Source organism: Notechis scutatus, chromosome 3, assembly GCF_049901735.1.
Source record: "Notechis scutatus isolate UNSWTSFEM ecotype Mainland chromosome 3, rNotScu1.2, whole genome shotgun sequence".
NCBI classification, from domain to species: domain Eukaryota; kingdom Metazoa; phylum Chordata; class Lepidosauria; order Squamata; family Elapidae; genus Notechis; species Notechis scutatus.
Genome location: NC_142011.1, coordinates 162,371,654 through 162,392,894, shown reverse-complemented (window position 1 = coordinate 162,392,894; position 21,241 = coordinate 162,371,654). Strand labels below are relative to the sequence as shown.

Below are 21,241 nucleotides of genomic sequence, written 5' to 3'. Positions count from 1 at the left end.
GTCCAACCCCTTGCTCAGGCAGGAAATCCTATCCCATTTTAAATCTCTTCTTAAAAACTTCCAGGGTTGGAGCACCCAGGAGTAGTGGATAAAGCAGTGGTGTCATATTCTGACTGAAAGGCCCTTCCCTCATTTCTTGCTTGGCCTCCTGCCTATTTCACTCGCAAAGCGTCTTTTTTTTTATCAGTTTTGCGGCTGGAGCCTTAGCTTCTTTTCCAGTCTCCATAGCTATGGATGCTGCATGGAAGTGTTGGAGATTCCCCTACCCAAAGGGCGTAATTTAAGGCAGGGCTCTCCAACCTTGGTGACTTTTCAGCTTGGCGGACTTCAACTCCCAGAATTCCCCAGCCAGCTTTATTCTGGGAGTTGAAGTCCGCCAGGCCTAAAGGTGCCAAGGTTGGAGAGACCTGATTTAAGGTACAGACATAAAACCCTCCTCCTGGACTATCTGCTTTATCTCCGCGTTTTCAGGGACGGAGGGGAGACCCGATGTGTCATCGCGGGGGCTGCGGGGGTGTTTTTGGCAAGGGAGGAAATCCCTCCCCGGCGCTTTCCCTCCGCCGCCAGGCGTTATCGCCAGGAAATAGGAGGCAAATCCCCGTCCCCCGCCGCCGCCGCCCCGGAGCCTCCGCGAGATCTTCGCGGGGCTGCGCTCTTCTCCAGCCCAACCGGGAAGAGTTCCCGTCGCCTCCCTTGAAAGCCGCCTGGGGACTGGTGGGCGACTCTCTTCCCCCGAGCGGTTCTTAAAATCCCGCCTGCCGACGCCGCGGCGGGCTCCGGCGGGCCTCCTGCCAAAGCCTCCGCCTGGGCTGCTGTGAGCCGACCGCGGCCGGCTGCTCTTTTTCTGCCCCGCCGCGTCGTGGAGATAACCGGGGGTTGCTCTCTGATCTGAGCGGGAGCCGGGAACGCAATAGCTGGTGCGCCTTCAACTGTTGTGGTTCTCTTTGGGCGCCACCGGCTTGGCCTCATCCTCCCCACCCACCCCCGCGCGAAATGCACGAGGTCGTCCGAAGAGAATCCCCACCCCTAAGGGTCACTCAGTCTAGATCTAACACGGAGGCTCCCAAACTTGGCAACTTTTTAAGACTTGTGGCCTTCAACTTCACATGTCTTTAAGTTGCCAAGTGTGGAGACCTCTGATCTAATATAACGGGAGAGAAAAAAAAGAATAAAGATCTTTTCCCTCTAAGTCAAGGGGCTTCTAAGATCAGGGTTACAAGCTGCCGTCTCCAGGTCTGGGTCCTGGCAGCCCAGATTTAGGAGCCCTCCAGGAGCTTTGGGGCTTCCTTGCTGTGGATTATGGTCCAGCACTCGGAGGTCGCCAAGTGGAGAGGGGAGAGGATTGGGTAGCAAGGAGGCAGTGGTTTATTAACCATTAAGCAGTCTAAGCACCAGGCCCAAAGCTTAGGGCACCAGGCCCAAAGGAGGCACCACCAAGTGGAGAATATAGCTTCGTTTGTACAGTTATGCACAAAGGAGGGAGGCACCAAGATTTGTCAGTGCTTAGGGCACCAGTGAGCCTTAATCCGCCACTGCAAGGAGTGGGGGGAAATCCCCCGCACCTGCTGACCATGGTCTCCAAGCCCTGGCTTCCAAAAAGGTTTCCTCTCCAGAGGGCGGTCCCTGGACCCTGGTTTCTGTCTTGGCCATTCTTCATCTTGCCCCAGCAGCAGCTTTTGAATTTGGCGGATAGAAATGGACCGTTCATCCACCATTCAGTAGAGGTCAAATTCCCCCTTAGCTGGCAGGAAGGCTGAAATTGCAGCAGCCCCTAACCTACCTCCGAACAAGGTGTAGCAAACTCCCTTCCATGACAATGTGAAAGGTTGGCTTAAACTCCAGTGGCTATGGGAACCCACTGGGCAACTGGGTGGATTCAGCAAGCCAGAGTCACAAAGCTTCTGACCTTTCTGGGGCGTCTGTCTCTGGGGCTGCCAAATGCTGAACCACCCACCCACCCCCATTTGTTGTATGGAGAACAATGCTGGGAAGAGACTAGAACTCCTTTCCAGTTGATTTGAAGCCGGTTCCCTTGATTTCAGGCTCCAGAGGACACCTGGTCTGAGACTCAGTTTAAATTCTCTAGTGGAAGGTTTGCCTACCAAACTCTTATTAAATCTTGCAAGAGGAAGTGCTGGAATCTCTGTGACTCATTTCCCAGCAAGCCTGGTCTTTAGGACATGCTTGGGCACAAGTCAAAGCTTCCATGGATTTCGTTGGAAAGATGGCCCTCCCAAACGGCATAGCCTGATTGGTGATCATTAATCTACTTACATTTGCAGAATAAATTTCACACAGGATCCCATCTCACAAGAGTTAATCGGAAGTGAGCAAACACAACCGCCACGCCGCCGAGTTAACAAGCGTGGTACGTAGATATTGCCTAAGTGGAGAAGATCTAAATCCCAAATAAAATGACTGCACCTCCGTTTACTTATGTGATTTTGCAGAAAGGTGAGCAAAAGTGAGTTTCCAGCTGCACTTCCCAGTGGCCCTTATTTCTTATGGCAAAATCTATTAATTTCCCTATCTTTTGAAACACACCCTTGGGATCAAGACAGCTGCGGAAGTGGTGACCGGGACATATAAAACAGGGGTCCACAAACTTGGTCACTTTAAGACTTGTGGACTTCAACTCCCAGAATTCTCCAGCCAGCATAGCTGGCTGGAGAATTCTGGGAGTTGAAGTCCACAAGTCTTAAAGTGGCCAAGTTTGGAGACCTCTGACAAAAGATCGGGGGAAATGTTTCTTTTCCGCCTCAGCAGGCAGGTCCTACTCGGAAAAGAGACCTGTCTCAGCCTCTCGAGCCAAGGGCTCTCGTTTCATGCTAGGCTAGGGCAAGAGCTTGGGCGGCGCCGGATTCTCCGTGGAGGAGAAGAAGAGGAGGCTTTGGGTTCCGCCCAGGACTTGAGCCTTGAGAGATTCTTCCCGCGAATCCAAGGGGCTGCAAAAAAAACCCTGGCTGATGGCGTTCCCCACCTTTTTTTCTGCTTCCCTGGCCCTAAAAGAAGGCCGGGCTGCTTTCGTGTATAAAGAAAGTCCGGTGAGATGAGACGGTGTAGCTTGGGGCAGGAGGAACTTTGCCTCGAGAGAGAAGAGAGCCGAGCGCCTGCCTGCCAGCACCAAACCCTCTCTTAGGATCCCCACCGCTTTCTCTCCCCGTGCGCTCTTCCTGCCAGTCTTCCTCGGCACGGCACGACAGGCGGCCAGGAAAGTTTTGATCTCCGTTTTTGAGCACAGAAAAATAGGTAGCCGGAGCCCCGGGACACTGCCGACGCCGTCCTGAGCGTTGGCGGATCAGGAACAGATCAGGAACGGAGGCTACTCCCTTCTGGGCTGCCCTGCGGCCGCCTGGCGATCGCGGACTCGCTTCTGCATTAGAAGCAACCGGGTCTGGACTTCCAGGACGCAGTTTGCGGAACTATTTAAAAGTTTCTTCTAGGAAACAATTGTTTCCGCTTTGGGACCATAGTAGCCATCTGACCACTTTACATTTTGATCGGATTTCAGTTCCTAACTCTTATCACTAAACCACCATTATAGGAAGGGGGGAAAAAAATCTTTACAGGGAAGGCTCCAGGTCGCTATTGTTGCTGAGTTCATTTTCCAAACCCCCACTATGTCACTAAAAATAACGTCGGCTACTTTTGAATTGCCTCGAGAATTGCTGCTACAAGTTAACGCATATATGCATTCCAGTACCAAACATATGCTATATCCTAAAACAAATTGAATCTTTATTTTGCGTGGTATTTTTGAAGAAAAGCAAAACAATGATTTATCAATAATTTTTAGTGCAGGTTTTCTGAAACAGAGGTGAGCCACATTTTTCGTGGTCCATTGTAGTAGCTGAAGGATCTGGACAACCGTTCTTTTTTTAAATTTAGGAAAACTTGAACATCCATTCCATTTAAAGGATTCATTTATTGAATTTCTGCAGGCTTTTGGATAATTAATGGTTTAATTATAGGGCAGCTTCTTTTATTTTCTGAGCATTTCTCGGGCTCCTTGATTATAGTGTTACAATAACTTAATTAATCGACCAATGTGTATTTTGGTTAAAATCCATTTCATAAGTGGTTTCATTGTTCAATCTATCCCATTTCTTGAGAACATCTTAAATGATTTATTATGAATTATTCAGACCAATTAGTCAACAATACCTTTCAACACCTGTAAATTGAACCCAGTATTTGTAGGTATAATTTTGGTTGTGGGCATTGTAAGGTACAGCAGTGCTGACTCATATAGCTGACAGACGGTTTAAGAATCGAATCTGTGAAATGGCTTCTATAGTAAATAAATCAACAAGATCTTAATACAAAAGCAAGTGAACCTAAGGGTCACACCCTAGAAGAAATGCATTTCCGAATGAAGGCATAAAAATATGTGTCCCAGGATAATTTTGCAATGGCCAACCCAGATTGGAACTATATTTAGTTAAAGCCAATCATACCAAACCACTTTAAATCATTTCTCAGAACTGCACTATTGGTGCATTTTAAAAGAAAAATATCAAATGTGGTAGTGGATCATTATTGCTATTATTATTTTACGGGGTTTTACAGTGTTCTAAACTTGCCTCTACATGACAAATAAAAAGTATTATTTTTTCAACTGATGATCTCCATTAAATATCCACTCTGTGTCTGTAGCAAACAATAAATTGTCTGGCAGAACAAAAGGTATTTCATTACTACTATCTATCATTACTTGATTTTCATATATTTCCCTGAAGGATTCAAAGGATTGTGACAACAACATTGTTCCGTAGACCACTGTGATGTGATCATTCATTAACAGGGAAGAGATTCAGTAGATTAAGACCACTAATTACATTCACAATTCATTTTGATTGAAGCCAGGGCCTTTTGGCTTCAGATGACACTTGCCCATAGACCATCCCAGCTACAGATATAACCGTACCTTCTATTCAGATCTCACTACTTGACCCTTCAGATTGTAGCCTTGTATGGAGAATACCAGAATTATTTACTGTACCATGAATGAGGTCTTGTGGGTTAACAAATGACTTGCTCATATGCTCTGAGAAGGTGACAAACACTTTTGAAAGAAACAAAACCTTGGAACTTCTAATTATTGTATGTCAGTACAGTGTAGGGCCTAAGAGTGAAAGATAAATAGTAAATGTCATTGTGACAGTAACAAACCACAGACTCAAGTTCTTGGCCATTCTGGCAGTGCTGAACCTCCCCAAGAATTTTCAGTAACATCAAAGTTCTATTCAGAAGTTTAGTAGCTGAGAAAATATATGTGGCAGCCAACCCCAAGAGGAAGTAAATCCAGTCCCTCCAGCTGATACGTTACAGTTCAGATTCCTAAACGTTTGTAGCCTGAGACAAAGATTTATTTTTCAGAGGTTTTCTAGAGCATGCTGTACCTTGGGCTATAGTTTTAAGTGACAAATTTTGGGTGCTTTAGTAATAAGTGCTTTTAAAAACCTTCTCAGCTTGTGGAATTGTTTTGTATCTTAATTGACTGAGTACAATGTTTAATCAGAATCCTCTGGTCCATATTTCTATGTTTCTAACTACTCTAGAAGATGGGGAAGGGGTCCCCCCCCCTGAAAAATCCTAAATATTTCTAGGGTCTAGCATTTTTGGACACAGAATGGAACTGTGACCAGACTCCTGTGTTGTAAACTGTTTTCAAAGATAATGTATGTACCTTATTTATTTTTAAAGGTTTTTTTTTTTGTCATTTCATGCAGAATTATTGGTTGTTAATTATTTGGGAAATCATCCTGAAAGCCGTTTCTAAAAACTAAGCTTGGGCATTGAGAAACAGCAATGTTTGTTTTAAAAGCTTACTCAATCAATCAATCTGCTAAAAAAGCAGGCGGTTCTCTCAACTGAACTTTAGCCAGTCAACAACAGCCTCAGATATATTTTTTTTCCATTTTGTTCGGGACACGTCGCCTAATTGTGGAAGAACTAATTAAGACCCCCATCCCCCACACGCCAAGAACCGAAGTGGACGTAAACGGGTTTAAGTGTGAAACCTTGTCGACACCGACTATCTGCGGGGCCCCTCAGCCAGAGAAAACTCCTGCCTGACTCGAAGCACAGACGACTGCAGGGAAGAAGCGAAGATAAATCTGGGGTTTTCAAAAGAGAAGGGAAGCAGACGAGCCTTCCCAAAAAATGACTCTTTGCTGCCCTAAGGGGACGCCTGAAATGACCAAAAAAAAACCCCTTTTAAAATAAATAAGGTACTTGACACATACATTATCTTTGAAAACAGTTTTTCAAAGTTTACAACACAGGACAGCATTACGGCTCAAAATCTCGTTCTGCCCAGGAAAGTGGCCCCCACTGCCTTCCGAGACGATCCCCCAGACGCTTCTTCGGGAGTTCGTGCCCTTGTATTGCCCCACGTGGCTTCCTCCCAAAGCCAAGAAGTATGAAGCACAGGGATTGCCCCGTAAGGCACAAAAGGCCCTCCGGATTCAAGACGGGATCGAGGCTTCGCGGCTCGAATGGCCTCTCTTTAGGTGTCCCATATGCTTCGGCGGAGAGGTAACGTGGCGCTAAACCGCGATCAGATAAACATGGCTTGAGCGAAGCCACTACTGCCTGGGTGAGAATAAGTGCATAAAGAGTGGTCTAAAAACCAGTTCTTCGGTTGTTCTCAGCGCTTCGTGGAAACGGGGCTTCTAAGCCAAGAGGGCAAAAAAAAAAAAAAAAAGAAAAAATGCTCGGCGCTTGAGACTTGATCTTGCCAATTTCAAATCGCAACGTCGGCATCGATCCTCTTAACACCCCTCCCCCTCCCATTTTAGGTCACCTCGACGGCGCCTACCGCCCTGCGGCACCTTTGCCGCGCTGTCGGCAGATCCGCGGACAGCTCGGCTACTTCGTGCAGGCTGCGGAGCTGGACAGACCCTTCCTACGCCCGGAGCCATCTGTTTGCTGGTGGAGGGGGCGTCTCGGAAACTGGGGGAGGGGGGATAGCGGGGATGGGAAGAAATATACCCTGGTTAACTGGTTCTTTCTTTCTTTCTTTCTTTCTTTCTTTCTTTCTTTCTTTCTTTCTTTCTTTCTTTCTTTCTTTTCCTTTCTTCCTTCCTTCCTTTTCTCTCTCTCTCTCTCTTTCTTTTCCTTCCTTCCTTCCTTCCTTCCTTCCTTCCTTCCTTCCTTTTCCTTCCTTTCTTTTCCTTCCTTCCTTCCTTCCTTCCTTCCTTCCTTCCTTCCGCAAATATTTCTATGTGTATTTTCTTCCGCACATATTTCCCGAGAGGAAAAAAGTACCCCCGTTGCAGTCGAATTACTTCGGCAAGGAAAACTATGGGAATTTTCGGTTTCGGAATAAGTTCCTTTAATTTCTCCAATGACTAAAAGAACCCGTTTCTGTGTCAATACAACCGAAAGTCGCGTTCTACCCCAAAAGTTAACGTTATTTTAACATCATATAAACTTTTTTGGGGGGGGCGGGGGAGGTCGATGTTCAATCATTTGGAAGTCTTGGAAAACCCACCTGATGCATTGCCATACGGGATGCAAAATCCTTTTAAAAATGCAAACTGGTGTGTGTATATGGAAGTGGCATTTGAAGGTTGGACTCCTCATTCCATCTTCAAGTAACAATGATCTCTTTCTGGCTAAAATTCTGTGAAATGCACTGGATGTACCATTTTCCAAACCAGTGACAAATATTTTAGTTTCTCATTTGAAAAAGGGTTGGAGGAGTGAATGCTGACCTTCAATCAGTAAAATATAGGGGGTGGGGCTGGAATCAATACAGGTCCTGGAGAGCAACAGTGTACCTAATTATATATTACATATGATAGGAAGATTTGCTTTTTCAAAGTATATTAGTGGAAGAAAGCACTATGTCCAGGAGATATTCAAGGTGTGTAGATTTAATTACACTCTTGTTAAACACTCCATTTAAAACAATTGACTATAAATGAGTGACAACTGGTGACTTGAATTTTTTGAAAGAAATTATATCCCATTTCTTTTTATTTATAGACAGAAGGAAATTACAATAAGACATTTAATCTTGAACTGATTTCTCTTAATTCTATCCTAGTACCATAATTTATTCTATTGGCAGTAGGAAAAGAAAAGTATTGATGATATATGGTAGTATTCAGGTGTCTGGCTTTCAGATGCAGAAATTAAAATAACAGATTTGTCTCTGACAAAAATCTTAAGTGCCCCAGTTTTATTAGTTCTCATTTGTATATTGTTCTATCTGGAGATGCTCAGAATTATTCAAGTTTTCTCCCATCTGGAATTTAAAAAAACAACCTTCCGCTCACATATTATTCAATTCTATATAATTTCCTGGGTTCTTTGTCTTAAAATAAAAGGACCTATCCTAACAGAGTCTTAGAATGATTACAATATTTTCAACAGCAGGGTAAACTTGAGTTAGCAAAACATAGTTTCTAATCTCATATAGCAGGCTTTGCTCAGACAAATAGAGCACACTACAGCACAGCATGGCAATGGCATAATGGCAAGTTCTGCTTCACACAACATGCCGAGCTGACATCTGCATTCCCACATCACAGTTTAACCACAAAATACCCAAACCCATTTTAGTCTGGTCAAATCCCTTGTGTGAACCTCCCAAAGATGGATTGTCCCAGATTCCCACCTGTGTTTTGGGGACAGTTAAGTTCAACTGAAATGCGTATACTTTTACTAAATCAATTGCAGCTTTATTGTAAGATCACCTCTTTGGCTATTTCCCCTCCCAGCAGACAACAGGACTCATAATGCTTCTCCCAAATCAACTCACATCAAACTATACATAACCTTAATGCTCAGTCCAGGCCCTGAAATACTTCAGAGTGAATGCCAAGGCATTTTGAATAAATTTAATGGGTGGCTTCTTATCTGGGAAAATAAGCAAAGTACAGGCTAACCTATGCAACCACCTCTCCAGCTCAAGGGAGCCCTTTTGTTGGGGGAGGGGTGGAGTGTCTTTTCTCATACAGTATTTGAAAGAGAAGCAGACCCACCACCCCCTTGCTATCTCTGCTGGCTCCACAGAGGTAAATCAAGGGAGAATCCCCCTAAGTTTGCTCCTCTCTTTGGTTTTAAAAGATCAGGTAAAATATTTTGTGCATTTCTGGTTCCTCCTTCTCCTAACTTTGGGGCTCACTAAAGAGCTGGCCTCCACAACTGTGCCCCCCCCCCCAAACATTAAGTTCTGGAAACTTTATGGAGTAAAAGGGCTTCTTTGTGGTCTGAACTTCTACTTCTTCTGTTTCTTTGCATCAAACGGTCAGGTTGGCAATTCAAGATAACATGTGATCTCACATCTGTGTATAGTGATGTGTGTGTGTGTGTGTGTGTGTGTGTGTTCTGTGACGATAAGGAGTTTCATTCTTTACCCCTTCCCAGATCACCACATAGAGAGATGGTATTTGCCCAACACAGAAAAGGGCCCACTCTTTACGTATTTCATCAAAAAAAAAAAAAACTTTCCACATTCCTGTTTATTGGATTATGGATTTCAGTGAAGGGAAGAAAAAGGAGAAAAACTATTGTATGGTGAGAATTATGGGGTTCAATTAACCCCCCTGCATCTTCCAGGACCTCTCGCAGGCTGAATGCATACTATACATTAAGACATAATTTGTATTTAAGGATTATGCCAAACACATTTAATTATGATTAATCATGCATGAGCAACAACCAAACTCTTAAAAAATCTCTTCCCTCTTACAAATACTTGTGGCTTTTCTAAGTTTCAAACATTGTTCCCCTCCCACCTATTTTTATAGATATCATTCCACTAAAGGTGCCACTCCAATGGCTTTGCTGATAGGAAGGGAATTTATCCCAACCACACATCCCCATTTCTGACATTCTAAATCAAAGGACCAAAAAAGGGGATTCAAATACAGGCCTCAACCTTCTCTCATTCTAAAGAGACATCAAGACACGATCTCTTAAATACCCGCTTCCAATATCACCAAGAAAAGCAAGGGGACAGAATTCTGAAGCCAGGATCCCTGAATTGGAATCAACCAAAGGTTGACAGCTGCCTTCAGATGAATAAAAAAAAAAGTGAACCTTCCCATAGCTACTCTCAGCTTGGGTCTCCTCTGGGAGTATTGAATGCAATACCACCCATTTTGGAGGCCTTTCCTGTACTTCATATTGGCACCACTCCACTGTGGCTGGGCTGAACCCAGCACCCTTTTTCACACAGAGAGCAATGGGTTACTCATCCAGAGTTGATCACACAGTGTAACCTTTTCTGGTGCTCAAGTATTTAATGAAAAACCGGTGGCATCATGTTCTGAGCAGTTTTAAATCCACCTAAATTCTCTACGGATTTTGCTCAGAATTTCCCGTGCTTTCTACAGTGCCATATGCCTCTCATTTATCCAGCCATGCTCACAATAATCGAAACAGTGGTAAAATAGGAACAACCAAACATGGAAAAGGAAAACAGAATCCCGAAAAGCAGCATCAGTCAAATAAAGCCTATCAGCCACCAGCCAGAGGGTTTCTGCGTTAACGGGCAAGCGCAGATTCTTTCCTTCCGCAGAAAAGTTTCCCGGAGGGAGGACATGTTTCTCTGGGGTCTTGTCCCGGCAGCCCACCAGCCCGGGTTCTTACCTGCGCTGGACGGCCTCACGGCGAGGGTGGTGGCTCGGCTGGGCAGGCAGTGCAGCAGCGAGTTGTCGAAGGGACTTGCCCAGCCTGGCGGGCTGAATTGGGCGCCCACGTAGGGGCTGTAGTAGGATCCGTTCAGCGACCGGAACTGCTCCCGCGGGCTGTAGGCTGCCGGTTCCCGGGGGGCGCCGTTGGAAGCCGGGGGGCTGCCAGCCGGGTAGGAGAAACGGCCCGAAGCTGGATGGGCGCATCCCCCAGCACTGGCGCCATAGGAAGAGGACGGGCTTTCCGGGGCGCCCTGCGGGGGCCAAGCGGACGGTCCCCCGGCCTGTCCGGCGCCCGAGGGATTCTGGAGGTAGGGCAGCATGGACCCGACGCGGGTGGTCGGCACGTAGACGGGAGATCCGGCCGTGGAAGGCACGAAGCCGCCTCCGCCGCTGCCCGGGGACGCTCCGTCATAGGTGCCGCCCTGTAGGCTCTGGGGGTGAGGGTGAGCGTGCGGGTGGTGGTACATGTCCTCGACGATTGGCGGCGGCGGCGCGGGATCCGGGCTCAGCTTGGCCGAGGCACGGCTTGACCAGATCAGTTTGTTGGCCTGATCCAGGTCCGCGAAAAGGAGCAAGTCCTCCCAGCTGGGCAGGCTCGAGGGCGCCGCGGCCCCCGCCAGAGACACAAAGGGCCCCAGCAAGGCTCGGCCTTCTGCCAGGCCTATCTGCGGCGAGGTGGAGAGCGCGCCTGCGGGCTCCTGCTTGAAGCTCCTGACGTTGGACAGGCCCCCGCCCCCGCTGGGGGAGCAGCCCGAGGACGAGGACGGTGACGGCGAAGGGCCCGGCACTTCCCGGGGTGGCAACGGATAGGGCGAGTCGTCGGGACCGCAGCGCTTCAGCAGGCACCAGCCGCCCTCGGCCAGGGCCATCCAGCCCTGCGGCGCTGAGCAAGCCTTTGGCCCTTTGGCTTCCGCGGATCCGTCAAGACAAGCCTCTGCGAGGGGAGAGAAAGGGGGAAGGGGAGGGAAAGACAAGTCAGCCCAATCCAGCAACCAGCCCAATCCTCATTTACTATGGATCCCCCCCGCTTTATCGAACCTTCTATCTGGACACAAACAGGATCTCTGAGCATGTGTGGAATGCTTTGCTCTCGTTATTCGGATCAGTAAACAATTTCTGGACCGCTTTAACTAGGCAGCTGGAGGGGACAAGATGCTTAAGGTCCCTTTGGCCTTTGCCCGCTAAACGCTCTTAGGCTTTAATCCATATACATTGATGCGGTTGCCGCAGTCGGCGGGAAACCTCACAGCCCAGCTCGCTTTAGGGGCATCGCTGGATCCTTTCCTGCCTCCCTTTTTTTTGGGATAAGAGGACTTTCCGTTTTGCTAGTGCCTCTAAAAGGGACGCCGGTCCAAACCCATTCCCCTGGGTAATCCCAAACCTGTCCCTCAACCTTGGTTTTCCCGTCTGTTAAAATGGAGTCGGTCTACCCTTTTGGAGCAAATCTGGCCCCAAACCCGGAACACCCCATCGAGAAAGAAAACGCGACGCCTCAGGCTGGCTAAAATCTCGAGCTAGCCGTCGCTTTGTCCCACCTCTGGATCTTCCAGGATCAAGAATTCCCCCAAGAACAGCCTCCGCCGTCTGCTTCCGAACAGGCACTCCCTCCTTTGACGTAGTTCACCGAGCGAATGAGTGACAAGGGGGATGGGTGGGGGGAGGTGGCGTTGGGGCTTGGAGCGCCTCCGGTAAGACAAGCCCCGCGGCCCTCCCCGGGTCTGGCTGGGCTCTTTTTGGTTCCAGCGAAATGACTCACTGGATTTCGTTCCAGAATGAAAACAATTAGCCACGCAAATGAAGGAGGCGGGCGAAGGGTAGCCGGAAGGGTCGAAATGGAGTCCCCGACGGTCAGGTAGAGGCGGATCTTTTTCGGCGGAGGAGACCACACGCTTAGAGGGAGACCAGCTGCTTCGACCCTCCCAGAACTGCCGCTCTCCCTTTGGATCACAAGGGGTGGTGCCAGTCCGTTCCCCGTTTCTCTCTCTCTCTCTCTCCCCCCCCCCCTCCCCGCCTCCAGGCTGCCCAGGTTGACCCGGTCAGCTCCAAACCCCGCCGCGCTCCGGCACACCTTAGATATGGCAGCCGTCCCTAATCAACACAGCGCCAGCCCCCGCTCCTCGTTCCCGCCACCTTGGCCCGGGCTGGCCCGACCAAGCCCGGCCCTACCCGGAGACCTCGCCGAGAGATCGGCCGCGTCTTGCAACACGGCGCGACCTCCGCCTTTTCCTGGCTCGATCTCCGCCGCGATCCGGAGGGGAAAAGGAGCGTCGGCCGCGGCGCCGGCTCCCTTTGGCAAAGGCCCGCGTCGGCCGGGGTTGCATCCCAGAGCCTCGACCCGCCCCCTTCCCCGCCCTTCCCGGCGCCCAAATTCGCCGGAGGCCCCCGGGCGTCTCGCGACCCCTATCGGAGGCGAGATAAGAGCTCGGCCGCGGAGATAAGGAGTCCTGGCGGAGTGAGGAGGCGACCGTTCCCCCCCACACACACCCTCCCCGAAGAAGAAGACGGTCCGCCTCGTCCGCGGGCTGAAGGCGCGCTCCCGTGCTCTCCGGTAGCACCCACCTCTTGGGCCGCGGCTCCGGCTCTCTTTCCTGCGGCTGCGGCGGACTGCGAGCGGCCAAGGCAGAGCGCGGACCGGAGCGGCGCCTGACAGGGAGCGAGCGAGCGAGGCGCCTCCTTCAGCAGCCGCGCCGGAAAAGTGCAGCCGGCCAGCCTGATTGGCTCGAGGGGACCCTAAACAAACACCCGCGCGCGAAGGAGAGAGCCGCGCTGTGTCAGGCGCCAGCGGACCTCTCGGCGGGGATGCCAATCCCAGGGTCAGGCCCTCCCCGGGAAAAAGGCCAGCCCGGCCCTAGGAGGAGAGGCAATGCCCAGGCCAGGGGGAGGGGGGAGAACGGTGGGGGAGCCACCAACGCGTGCGCGCGCCAAGCCAGGAAAAGGGAGGGCGCTTGCAGCGAAATTTACCTATAGGCGACGGCAAGATGCCCCCCCGTTTTTCCCCTATGGGGGGTCATTCTTTAAAACAACAACGAGAAAACGGCCTTTCTGTTTGAGTTTCTGTTTGACTTTTAATTTTCCGTATTTTTATTCCCTCTTCCCCTGTTCCTGCGCGAGTTTTCCTTTTACAAAATAAAAAGACGAGGTTTCTTCTGCTGCGTGAGTGGGTCAGTCAGCGAATCCCTCATTATTATTATTATTTTGTTGGGCCTTTTTGCACAGAGTTTGTTCCACCAACCGTCCCTATGTAGGCTTCTCTGTTGGTGCGTTTGGCTCCTACTCCCAATTAGTCCCAGACTGCAGGGCGTAATACCTGAAAGGCGGCCGAAAGGAGAGCAGGGGATCCGTTTCCGGGGAAATTGGGGGGTGTCCCCCTCCCTCCTCTTTAGAAAGTGAACAGACTTTGAGGGCGAACGGCCGTTCAGATTTGTGCGTTTTGGAAGGGGATCGCAGCGTCAAAGATCCCGGTCCAGTCACCGCCTCAGCGGCCGGCTGACCAGCCAGCCAGCCAGCCAGCCAGCCAGCCAGCCATCCGGTTCCTTTGCCTGCGGGTCTCCCTCTTGCTTTCGCCCCCTCTTAACGGGCAGCCAAACTGACACAGTGCTGGTCAGGAAAGTGTTTGCAAATTAAAAGAAGTTATTCCCTCTGAGGCGATCAAGGATGTCTGGGTCGGCCGGTTTTTCCGACTCGCCACAAACCCGAATTTCGGCGAGCGAGAGTTTTGGGCGAGGCCCGAAGTAAGGAGGGGCTCGCCAGGTGAGCGAACACCATCTTCGCTCGCTCTCGTGCCGAGTCGATTTCGAACCACCAGCAATAAAGGTTTAGAAATGGAAGGGATGTCGTATGAAAACTGGATGGTTGCTTTTCTTGGATAGCTTGTTTGAAAGGTTAAAGTACGTATTTGTTACATTACTGCTTCGCTCAAAGAAATTATTGCCTTTGAAAACGAATCGCACAAAGTCTAAAATAGATTTACGGGAGGAGCCATTGGATGGCGGTCTTTGGAACAAGAAGCACAGAAACTTCCATTCCAATTGGGCTCAGAAAAAAAATAAGTTTACGAAACCAAGGCTGACAACATCTTTATTAGCACGAAACCAAATAGACAGGAAACAACGGCGGCGCATTTTCTTAATTTATAGCCCAAACAAAACGCCACAGAAACAGAGAAACTTTAGAAACTGCTGGAATAAACACCCGGATTCGTACGTCAAAACTGTATATTATTTCAAAAATAATCTCTCTCTCCTCTCAACCCCACCGCCTTTCCCATGGCTACTCTGCCCACACGCGACTCTGCCAAGGAGCAGACAGAGAAAGGAAGCTGAGTTGGCAAAATCTACCAGCCCCAGAACCTCCTCTCCGTGCCATCCTGTCCCTACCTCGGAAGTAGTTGCTGAAACATTGGGCAGGGTGACCGGGTTCAAGTCCATCCACAGCCCTGGTAGTTCAGTGGGTGATTAGGGCAAGTCACACTTTCCTTTTACACGAACTGAGCCTACCTCACCGGGTTGTGGGCATAAAACTAAGAATTCATTCAGTGCAATCTCCCTTAACTTCTGGGAGAAACAGGATGCTGCATATATTTAGAGAAGAAATAGAAACGAACAATTTCCTTGCCCTTAAAAACCAATATTGCAATTAACACCCCATTTCAGGTTCTTGAAGCATGTATGGTGGTCATTCATGGGATTGGTCCTCCCTCGCGCTCTGATGGATGGTGTACTTTCCACTTTGAAGAGGAAGGAAGGAAAGGAGGAAGGGGGGGATTCTACTAATCCTGGCTCGGAAGAAACTTGTTTTTTTCCCCCTCCCTCTCCTGCACAGAGGGCTGCCCTCCAAATAGTTTGAAGTTCTCCTGGCAGACTGGGCAGGGGGAGACTGCATTGGGCTGTTGTCGTATCTGCCCCCAATGCAAGGCCATGAAAGAGAAGGAATTAATAGAGTGCTCTTCCCCAGCACTTTATGCAGCTGAAATGAACTCAAGATAGGGGGGTACTGACTTATGTACTCAGTGCAAACTGAGGCAGACACCTGTATGTTGAGAAGCCCTGCTTAGGTGAGTCTGAGAAGTGGTTTGTCAGTCTTGTACACAAGGTATCTTACCTCACAAAGCCCACTCTTTCTCAGGGTGGAAGGTCCCTGAGATGTGAAAATGGATGGGGGGGGGGCAGTCCCAATTTTTCAGAAATCTACCTGCCCAAGGGACCGACCAAATTCCTCCTGCAGGCTGGATTTCCCCCCTCTCACAATCAAGTTTAATTTTAAAAAATCCTTACAAGTATCTTGTTAAGTATTTATGTGAGACATCCAAAGGGCACTTATTTTGTATCCCCCATTTTCTGACAATTAGATCAACTGTTTCAGATATCTTTCTGCTTCAGGCATCCCAAGTGGACTTTTGAGAGGCCCTGTTGACAGTTATGATTCTTTCAGAAGCAAAATGGACACTCCTGGGCAAACTGAGGTTAACCAAGGACCCAGACTGTTTCACAGTTAGAAATTGCCCATGTGCTTTTAAAACAGGAGCCAGTTAGGTAACCTGAAGTTCTAGGACATTATACAGCTTTGAAAGTCATCCATCTTCCTCAGAAATGATTTAGGGCATCTTGAGCCTCATCCAACTATCCTTGTAGTGATATAAACCCAGTCTTGATTACTAATCTAGCAGAACTGGAATACTGTAGTTACAAGGATTATAAAGAGCTATAAATCACGCACAAAGAAATGCACCCTACATTGTACACCAATCCAACAAGGAGAAAGCAAAAAGAGGGGATCATAATTCCCACAATCCCAGTTTTTTTCAATTGGTGATGCCTTCTGTTGTTTAGATTAGAGACACATCAAATCCTGTCCTCCCCTCCCCCCATGTGCATATGTATGCACACAATCTCATCCATCCATCCAAGAATCTAGTTATGTAGCAGTTTGAAACCATAAGTGGAGAGGCAAGAATCAATATGTCCTCTTGAAAGTTGAACTCCTTTGGCTTCACAAATTGCATGATTTTGCAGCTGTGTACCAGATTGTGGTTGTTTATACTGTATTTTGACTTGGCAGGTTCTTACAATAATTAAGCAACAATGAATAAAAGCCCACTCATACACACTTCCTCAAATGTCAATAAAGCATTTACTGATCAAATGAAAAACAAGCCTGATGAAATATTCAGCAAAATTGAAAAGCAGACATACATTTCACTTACATGTCTATATGAATCATCCCTCACTGTGATCAGGAGACTTTTAAACCATGACAGGTTTTGTTTGTTTAGTGTTCTGGATCCAAATCAGGGAGAGAGAATGTTCTCTCTGGCATTTTGTTCATTTTTAACTCAGTGGCCTTTTTAAGGTTAGTTAAGTTTATAAAACTAATGAAAAGCTTAGAGTTCCAAAAGGGCTATTTCCTTGGGACACAGAGAGCAGAATGTTAGGTGAACTTTTAAAATGGCACCTGGGAAGTTTTTGAGAGTTTGAATTAAATCATCTTAGAAGGAATTCAGTCAATCCTTCACCCTCTTTAAAGCTTATTGATGTAGCAGCAATGAGGAGGTCTCTCCAAGCCCTGCATCGATGTGATATACTGTATGTGTGAGATTGATGTCCCAAATTCTCTGCTCGATGCAGGTTTTCATGGCGCTCCATTTCTAAATTTGATAATAGCATTCAGCAAGACAGGCTGTGAAGATCCCTCTGCACTTGTTTGTCTGGGAAAAGAATGTATTATTTTGCAAGGCTAAGAAGTCCTCTTCCATTTCACTCATCAATTTTTATCTTGTTTCTGAAATCAAATAGGACAGGACTGATACAGCTGTTTCCTATGAATGAAAGGCACTTGTCATCCATTTTGGGCACACTTGAATAACTTAGGAATTGGAATTTTGCCAGAAAGGCTGTTTTAATACAATTTACTTTGTCCATTCAGGGCCGAAAATGTCCACTAAGCATAGCAGCTTCTCTTTTTTTTCTCTCAGCATACCCAGGTTGTTGTGTTGTTATAGCCCGTATTGAGAGTTACTAATGATTTAAGTGGCACAGATTTCAGAGAAAAACATCCAGCCAACTTTATGTCATCTCTAAGTGATTGAAGCTCATCTCTCAGACTTCGATCAGATCTACCTTGAAGCTTTCCTGTTTAGAATGACATTTTTTTAAAATCCGAATCCAAACTCGTTTATACGATCCCAAAATCGTTTTTTTTCCAAGGCGCCGGCTGAGCTGGAATAAAGCAGGCCGTCCTAAATTGGGCTGACTTCATCCACCCGCTGCTCCCAAAGCTGCAAGGTAGAGCCGGAAGAGAAACGTCACGGGGCGCGTCCAGCACGAGTATACAAGCGCCGGGCCAGGCTGCCTGCAGTTCCCAGCCCTTCGTTTCGTTTCCTTTCCCTTTCCGGCCTGCCCTGATCCGGATTACGTTGCTTTGCAAATTCGGTTCCAGAAAGTCCACCCAAGTAAAAGGAAAAATCCACCCCTCCTAAAACTGGTGCATCAAAAAGGAAATCAAGCGACACAAGCCGCCGCCTCGGTTTGAGAAAAAGGCGCGGGCTCGCTTTCTCTCTCGCCTGGCCAACATATTGCAATCCTCGATCCCCGAACCAGGCAAAACAAACCACTCGGGATTGATCACTAAGTGGACGCTTTGCAAGATGGTTTGCTAAACATCCCGCGGATTGGAGCGCGCCAGGTTTTTACATGCGTTTATTTGGGAGTAAGAAGGCCGAGGTTCTTGGCGTTCAAAGGTCGAGAGACCCGTGATCCTTTGGGCTGTCACTAATAGCCACGACCTTGTTGCACTTTTATCCATCAAAGTTTTTCTACACTACTAAAAAATGTCATTTCCCACAAGAGGGTGTTCGCCGAGTATGGTCAGAAAAGTCAAGATGGCGGCCGAGACGCTGTCATTGAAGCGTTGACGGTTTTTAGGTGCGTCGCGGCTGCCATCTTGACTTTTTTGTTTTAAACCTCACGCTGCGGACACTTCCGTCCGCGAGACATTATTGGCTGAATTGCTGAGCCGTGAACTGGACAACCACATTCGCGCCATGCATGTTGGCGGAACCCACTGGGAAGTTAGCTTGTGATTGTTTTACTAGAACTCAAAAAATTGGGTTCGTTGAGTAAACCAGGATTTAGTGTTTAACCCGTAACGGTTAAGCGTGTCTTGACCGTGTAGAGTCGTTTGTTGCTTTCCTTTTCCTGGGAGTAACAACTTTACCCTTCACTTCTGTCCCATGTCTGAGCCGTTGACGTTAACGTGAAAGGCTATTTGTTTTATTTTAAACCTAGGTAGGGACCCATTTCTTCCCACTTCCCAACTTTCATTTCTGGCGCTAACCTCACATAGCACACAAAGTACAACGAAGAGTGTTTGGGAGCGCCAATTTGACTCTAGTGGAGGTTGTGAGTTCTAGTCCCACCACCCAAGATATGGAAAGTGGCCGGTGACTTTGGGCCGGTCCTTCTCTCTCATTCCCAACCCACTTCAAAGAGTTGTACTGAGTAAATTAGGAGTACTACTGTATGTTCTCCGTCTGGAGTTATTTATAATATATAAGAGTGGGGTATAAATAAATACCTAAAGATGACAGAATTTATGGGACCTTAAACTAGGTTAAGATGCAATGTACTCCTGGTTGCTGATCTTCGACCCCGATCCATTTGGGGCAACATTACATAGAATCGTATTCGCATTCTACATTTTCCCCCGGGGGCGCTATCTTGTGTTTCACCATTATATTTTAAATTAAATATTTTAGCGGCCCTTTTATTGTTTTGAAGTCCATCCCAAGAAGTTGTTCCTGCTGGAGACTTTCGGACCTTCTGAACTCGATCGAATTACAGTAACGGGGTGGGGGGGAAGGGGGGGGAGAAAAGAAAAAATTGCTCCAGATCGGCAAAAGGATTCTGAACAAAATTCCAACAAAAGCGGGTTTTGGGGATCTGGGAGAATCACACCTTGTTTTATCTGGATCGGGATGGCCTGTTGCAAATCTCTTCGCAGCTTGCTCACGGACGCTTAGGAACAACGTCCCTACCCTCCGTTTAATTCTACTACGCTGAAAAATTCCGAGGCATTATGGGAAGGAGGGAAAATATTCGAGTTCGGGTATTTGTTTTTGTTTTTTTCCTCTCTCAAAATATTTTTGGGTCAGTATTTTTGAGAGATCTGTGTTCGTCCAAAACGTAACAGCCCTCCTGTCCGCGTCTGAATTGATCCCGTCGGCTCAATTGGAATCCGGGCCGGAGAATAGCTGGAGTTTCTTAAAGTAAGCGGGTAGCCGAGTACCGGCTTTTGAATTGCAGAGCAGAGATTGAACCCCACGACTTTTATCGCCGTCGTCATTGTTGTTATTATGTTTGACTATGCTCCGTTGTCAATCTGACCTGCTCCATTGTCATCCAATCGCAAGGAGCAGAGGAAAACGCTTTTAAACTGAACATGTGCAGAGAACGACATTCAGTGCATACTTTCCTTAGTTGACAGCTTTGAGCTTTTTGATTAACCTGCCCTGAAAAATATCTCCAGCTGATCCGGACGTAATCCGGGTTTAGCGATTGGAGCCCAAAGGCGCCGACCTGAGGAAGAACCGCCTCGCCTGTCGGAACCGAGAAGAGCCTTCAGGCTGGACCGTGAAGCGGAAAGATGCTTTCTTCCCTTGGGTTTATGGAACGCGACGGTCGAGCTATACAAGGCGCTGCTCAAGGCCGGTGGCCTGATAAGAGGGAGTTACTAAGCCCAACTCTCAGCTGCGCCTGAAGGCTGCCCTCCCCCTCCTCCTGCTCTCAAAGAGAGGTTATCAAGGCCACCCGTTTGCGAGCTGGCCCAACACCCACGGAGCCAGCCCTTCAAAGCCCTTTGTGTCCTCTTGGTCTAAATTACCTTCCTTTAAAAACCATCCTTATTTTGATCCTAGAAAATACATCTAACCAGCCAGGCTTAGCTATCCAGCAAAAGTCGTAAAAAGGAATGTTTTCATGTTGTTTTTCAGTATTAACCTTTTATTGCAGAAGGAATTGAGGGGAAAAAATGAATCTGAAACAGAAAAGTTTGTTTCCCAAATGCAAATAACCTTTGCTTAAAAAAATGCTAATAATACAACTTGCTGGGAGCTGTATGGCCCTTCACAATCTTTAGCATGCTGTGTCACTTCCCTATATTAATCCAAATTATCATATCTGGTTTTTGCTATAGAAACTGGTGCCTGGTTATGGTTTTTGGTTTATCCATTATAAAAATTCTCACAATTACTCAAGGTACATTTCATTCATCTGCAGTGCCTAGTACTTAACTTACTAAATTAAAATGCAAAGCAGGGACATGTTTAGGCTTTCTTAAAAATAAAGCGGTTGCCTTAATGGGATGTGCTTGGCTTAGGGAGCCACCCCCTCATCTTTTAATTATGATTGCCTGGGTTAGCACCAAGTAGGAGCTAATTAGAATAAACAATGTTTCTCATCCTTAGCAATGTAGCATGCTGGCTGGTTTAGAAAGTGAAGATGTGGATTGGGGAATTCTGGGTGTTGAAGTCCATACAATTTAAAGTTGCTAAGGTTGAGAAATGCTGGAATAGATTGTCTAACTAGGTTTAGTGT

General features: G+C 47.5%; 1 protein-coding gene across 4 annotated transcripts in view; it reads right to left on the bottom strand.

Moving 5' to 3' along the window:
* GATA6 (GATA binding protein 6) overlaps positions 1–13,433 on the bottom strand; it is a 34,010-nt gene extending 20,577 nt beyond the window's left edge. Inside the window, exons 1-2 of one of the 4 annotated variants that reach the window (XM_026670316.2) lie at positions 13,212–13,433; positions 10,609–11,586 (exon numbers count right to left, since the gene is read on the bottom strand). In XM_026670316.2, the coding sequence (XP_026526101.1) occupies positions 10,609–11,521 (913 nt within the window). In that variant the 5' untranslated portion in view covers positions 11,522–11,586; positions 13,212–13,433. Of the gene's footprint in view, positions 1–10,608; positions 11,587–11,690; positions 11,969–12,045; positions 12,589–13,211 lie in introns of those variants that run through there. The other 3 variants (XM_026670317.2, XM_087961611.1, XM_087961610.1) reach the window with 3 other exon arrangements.
* Between the last annotated feature and the right edge of the window lie 7,808 nt (positions 13,434–21,241).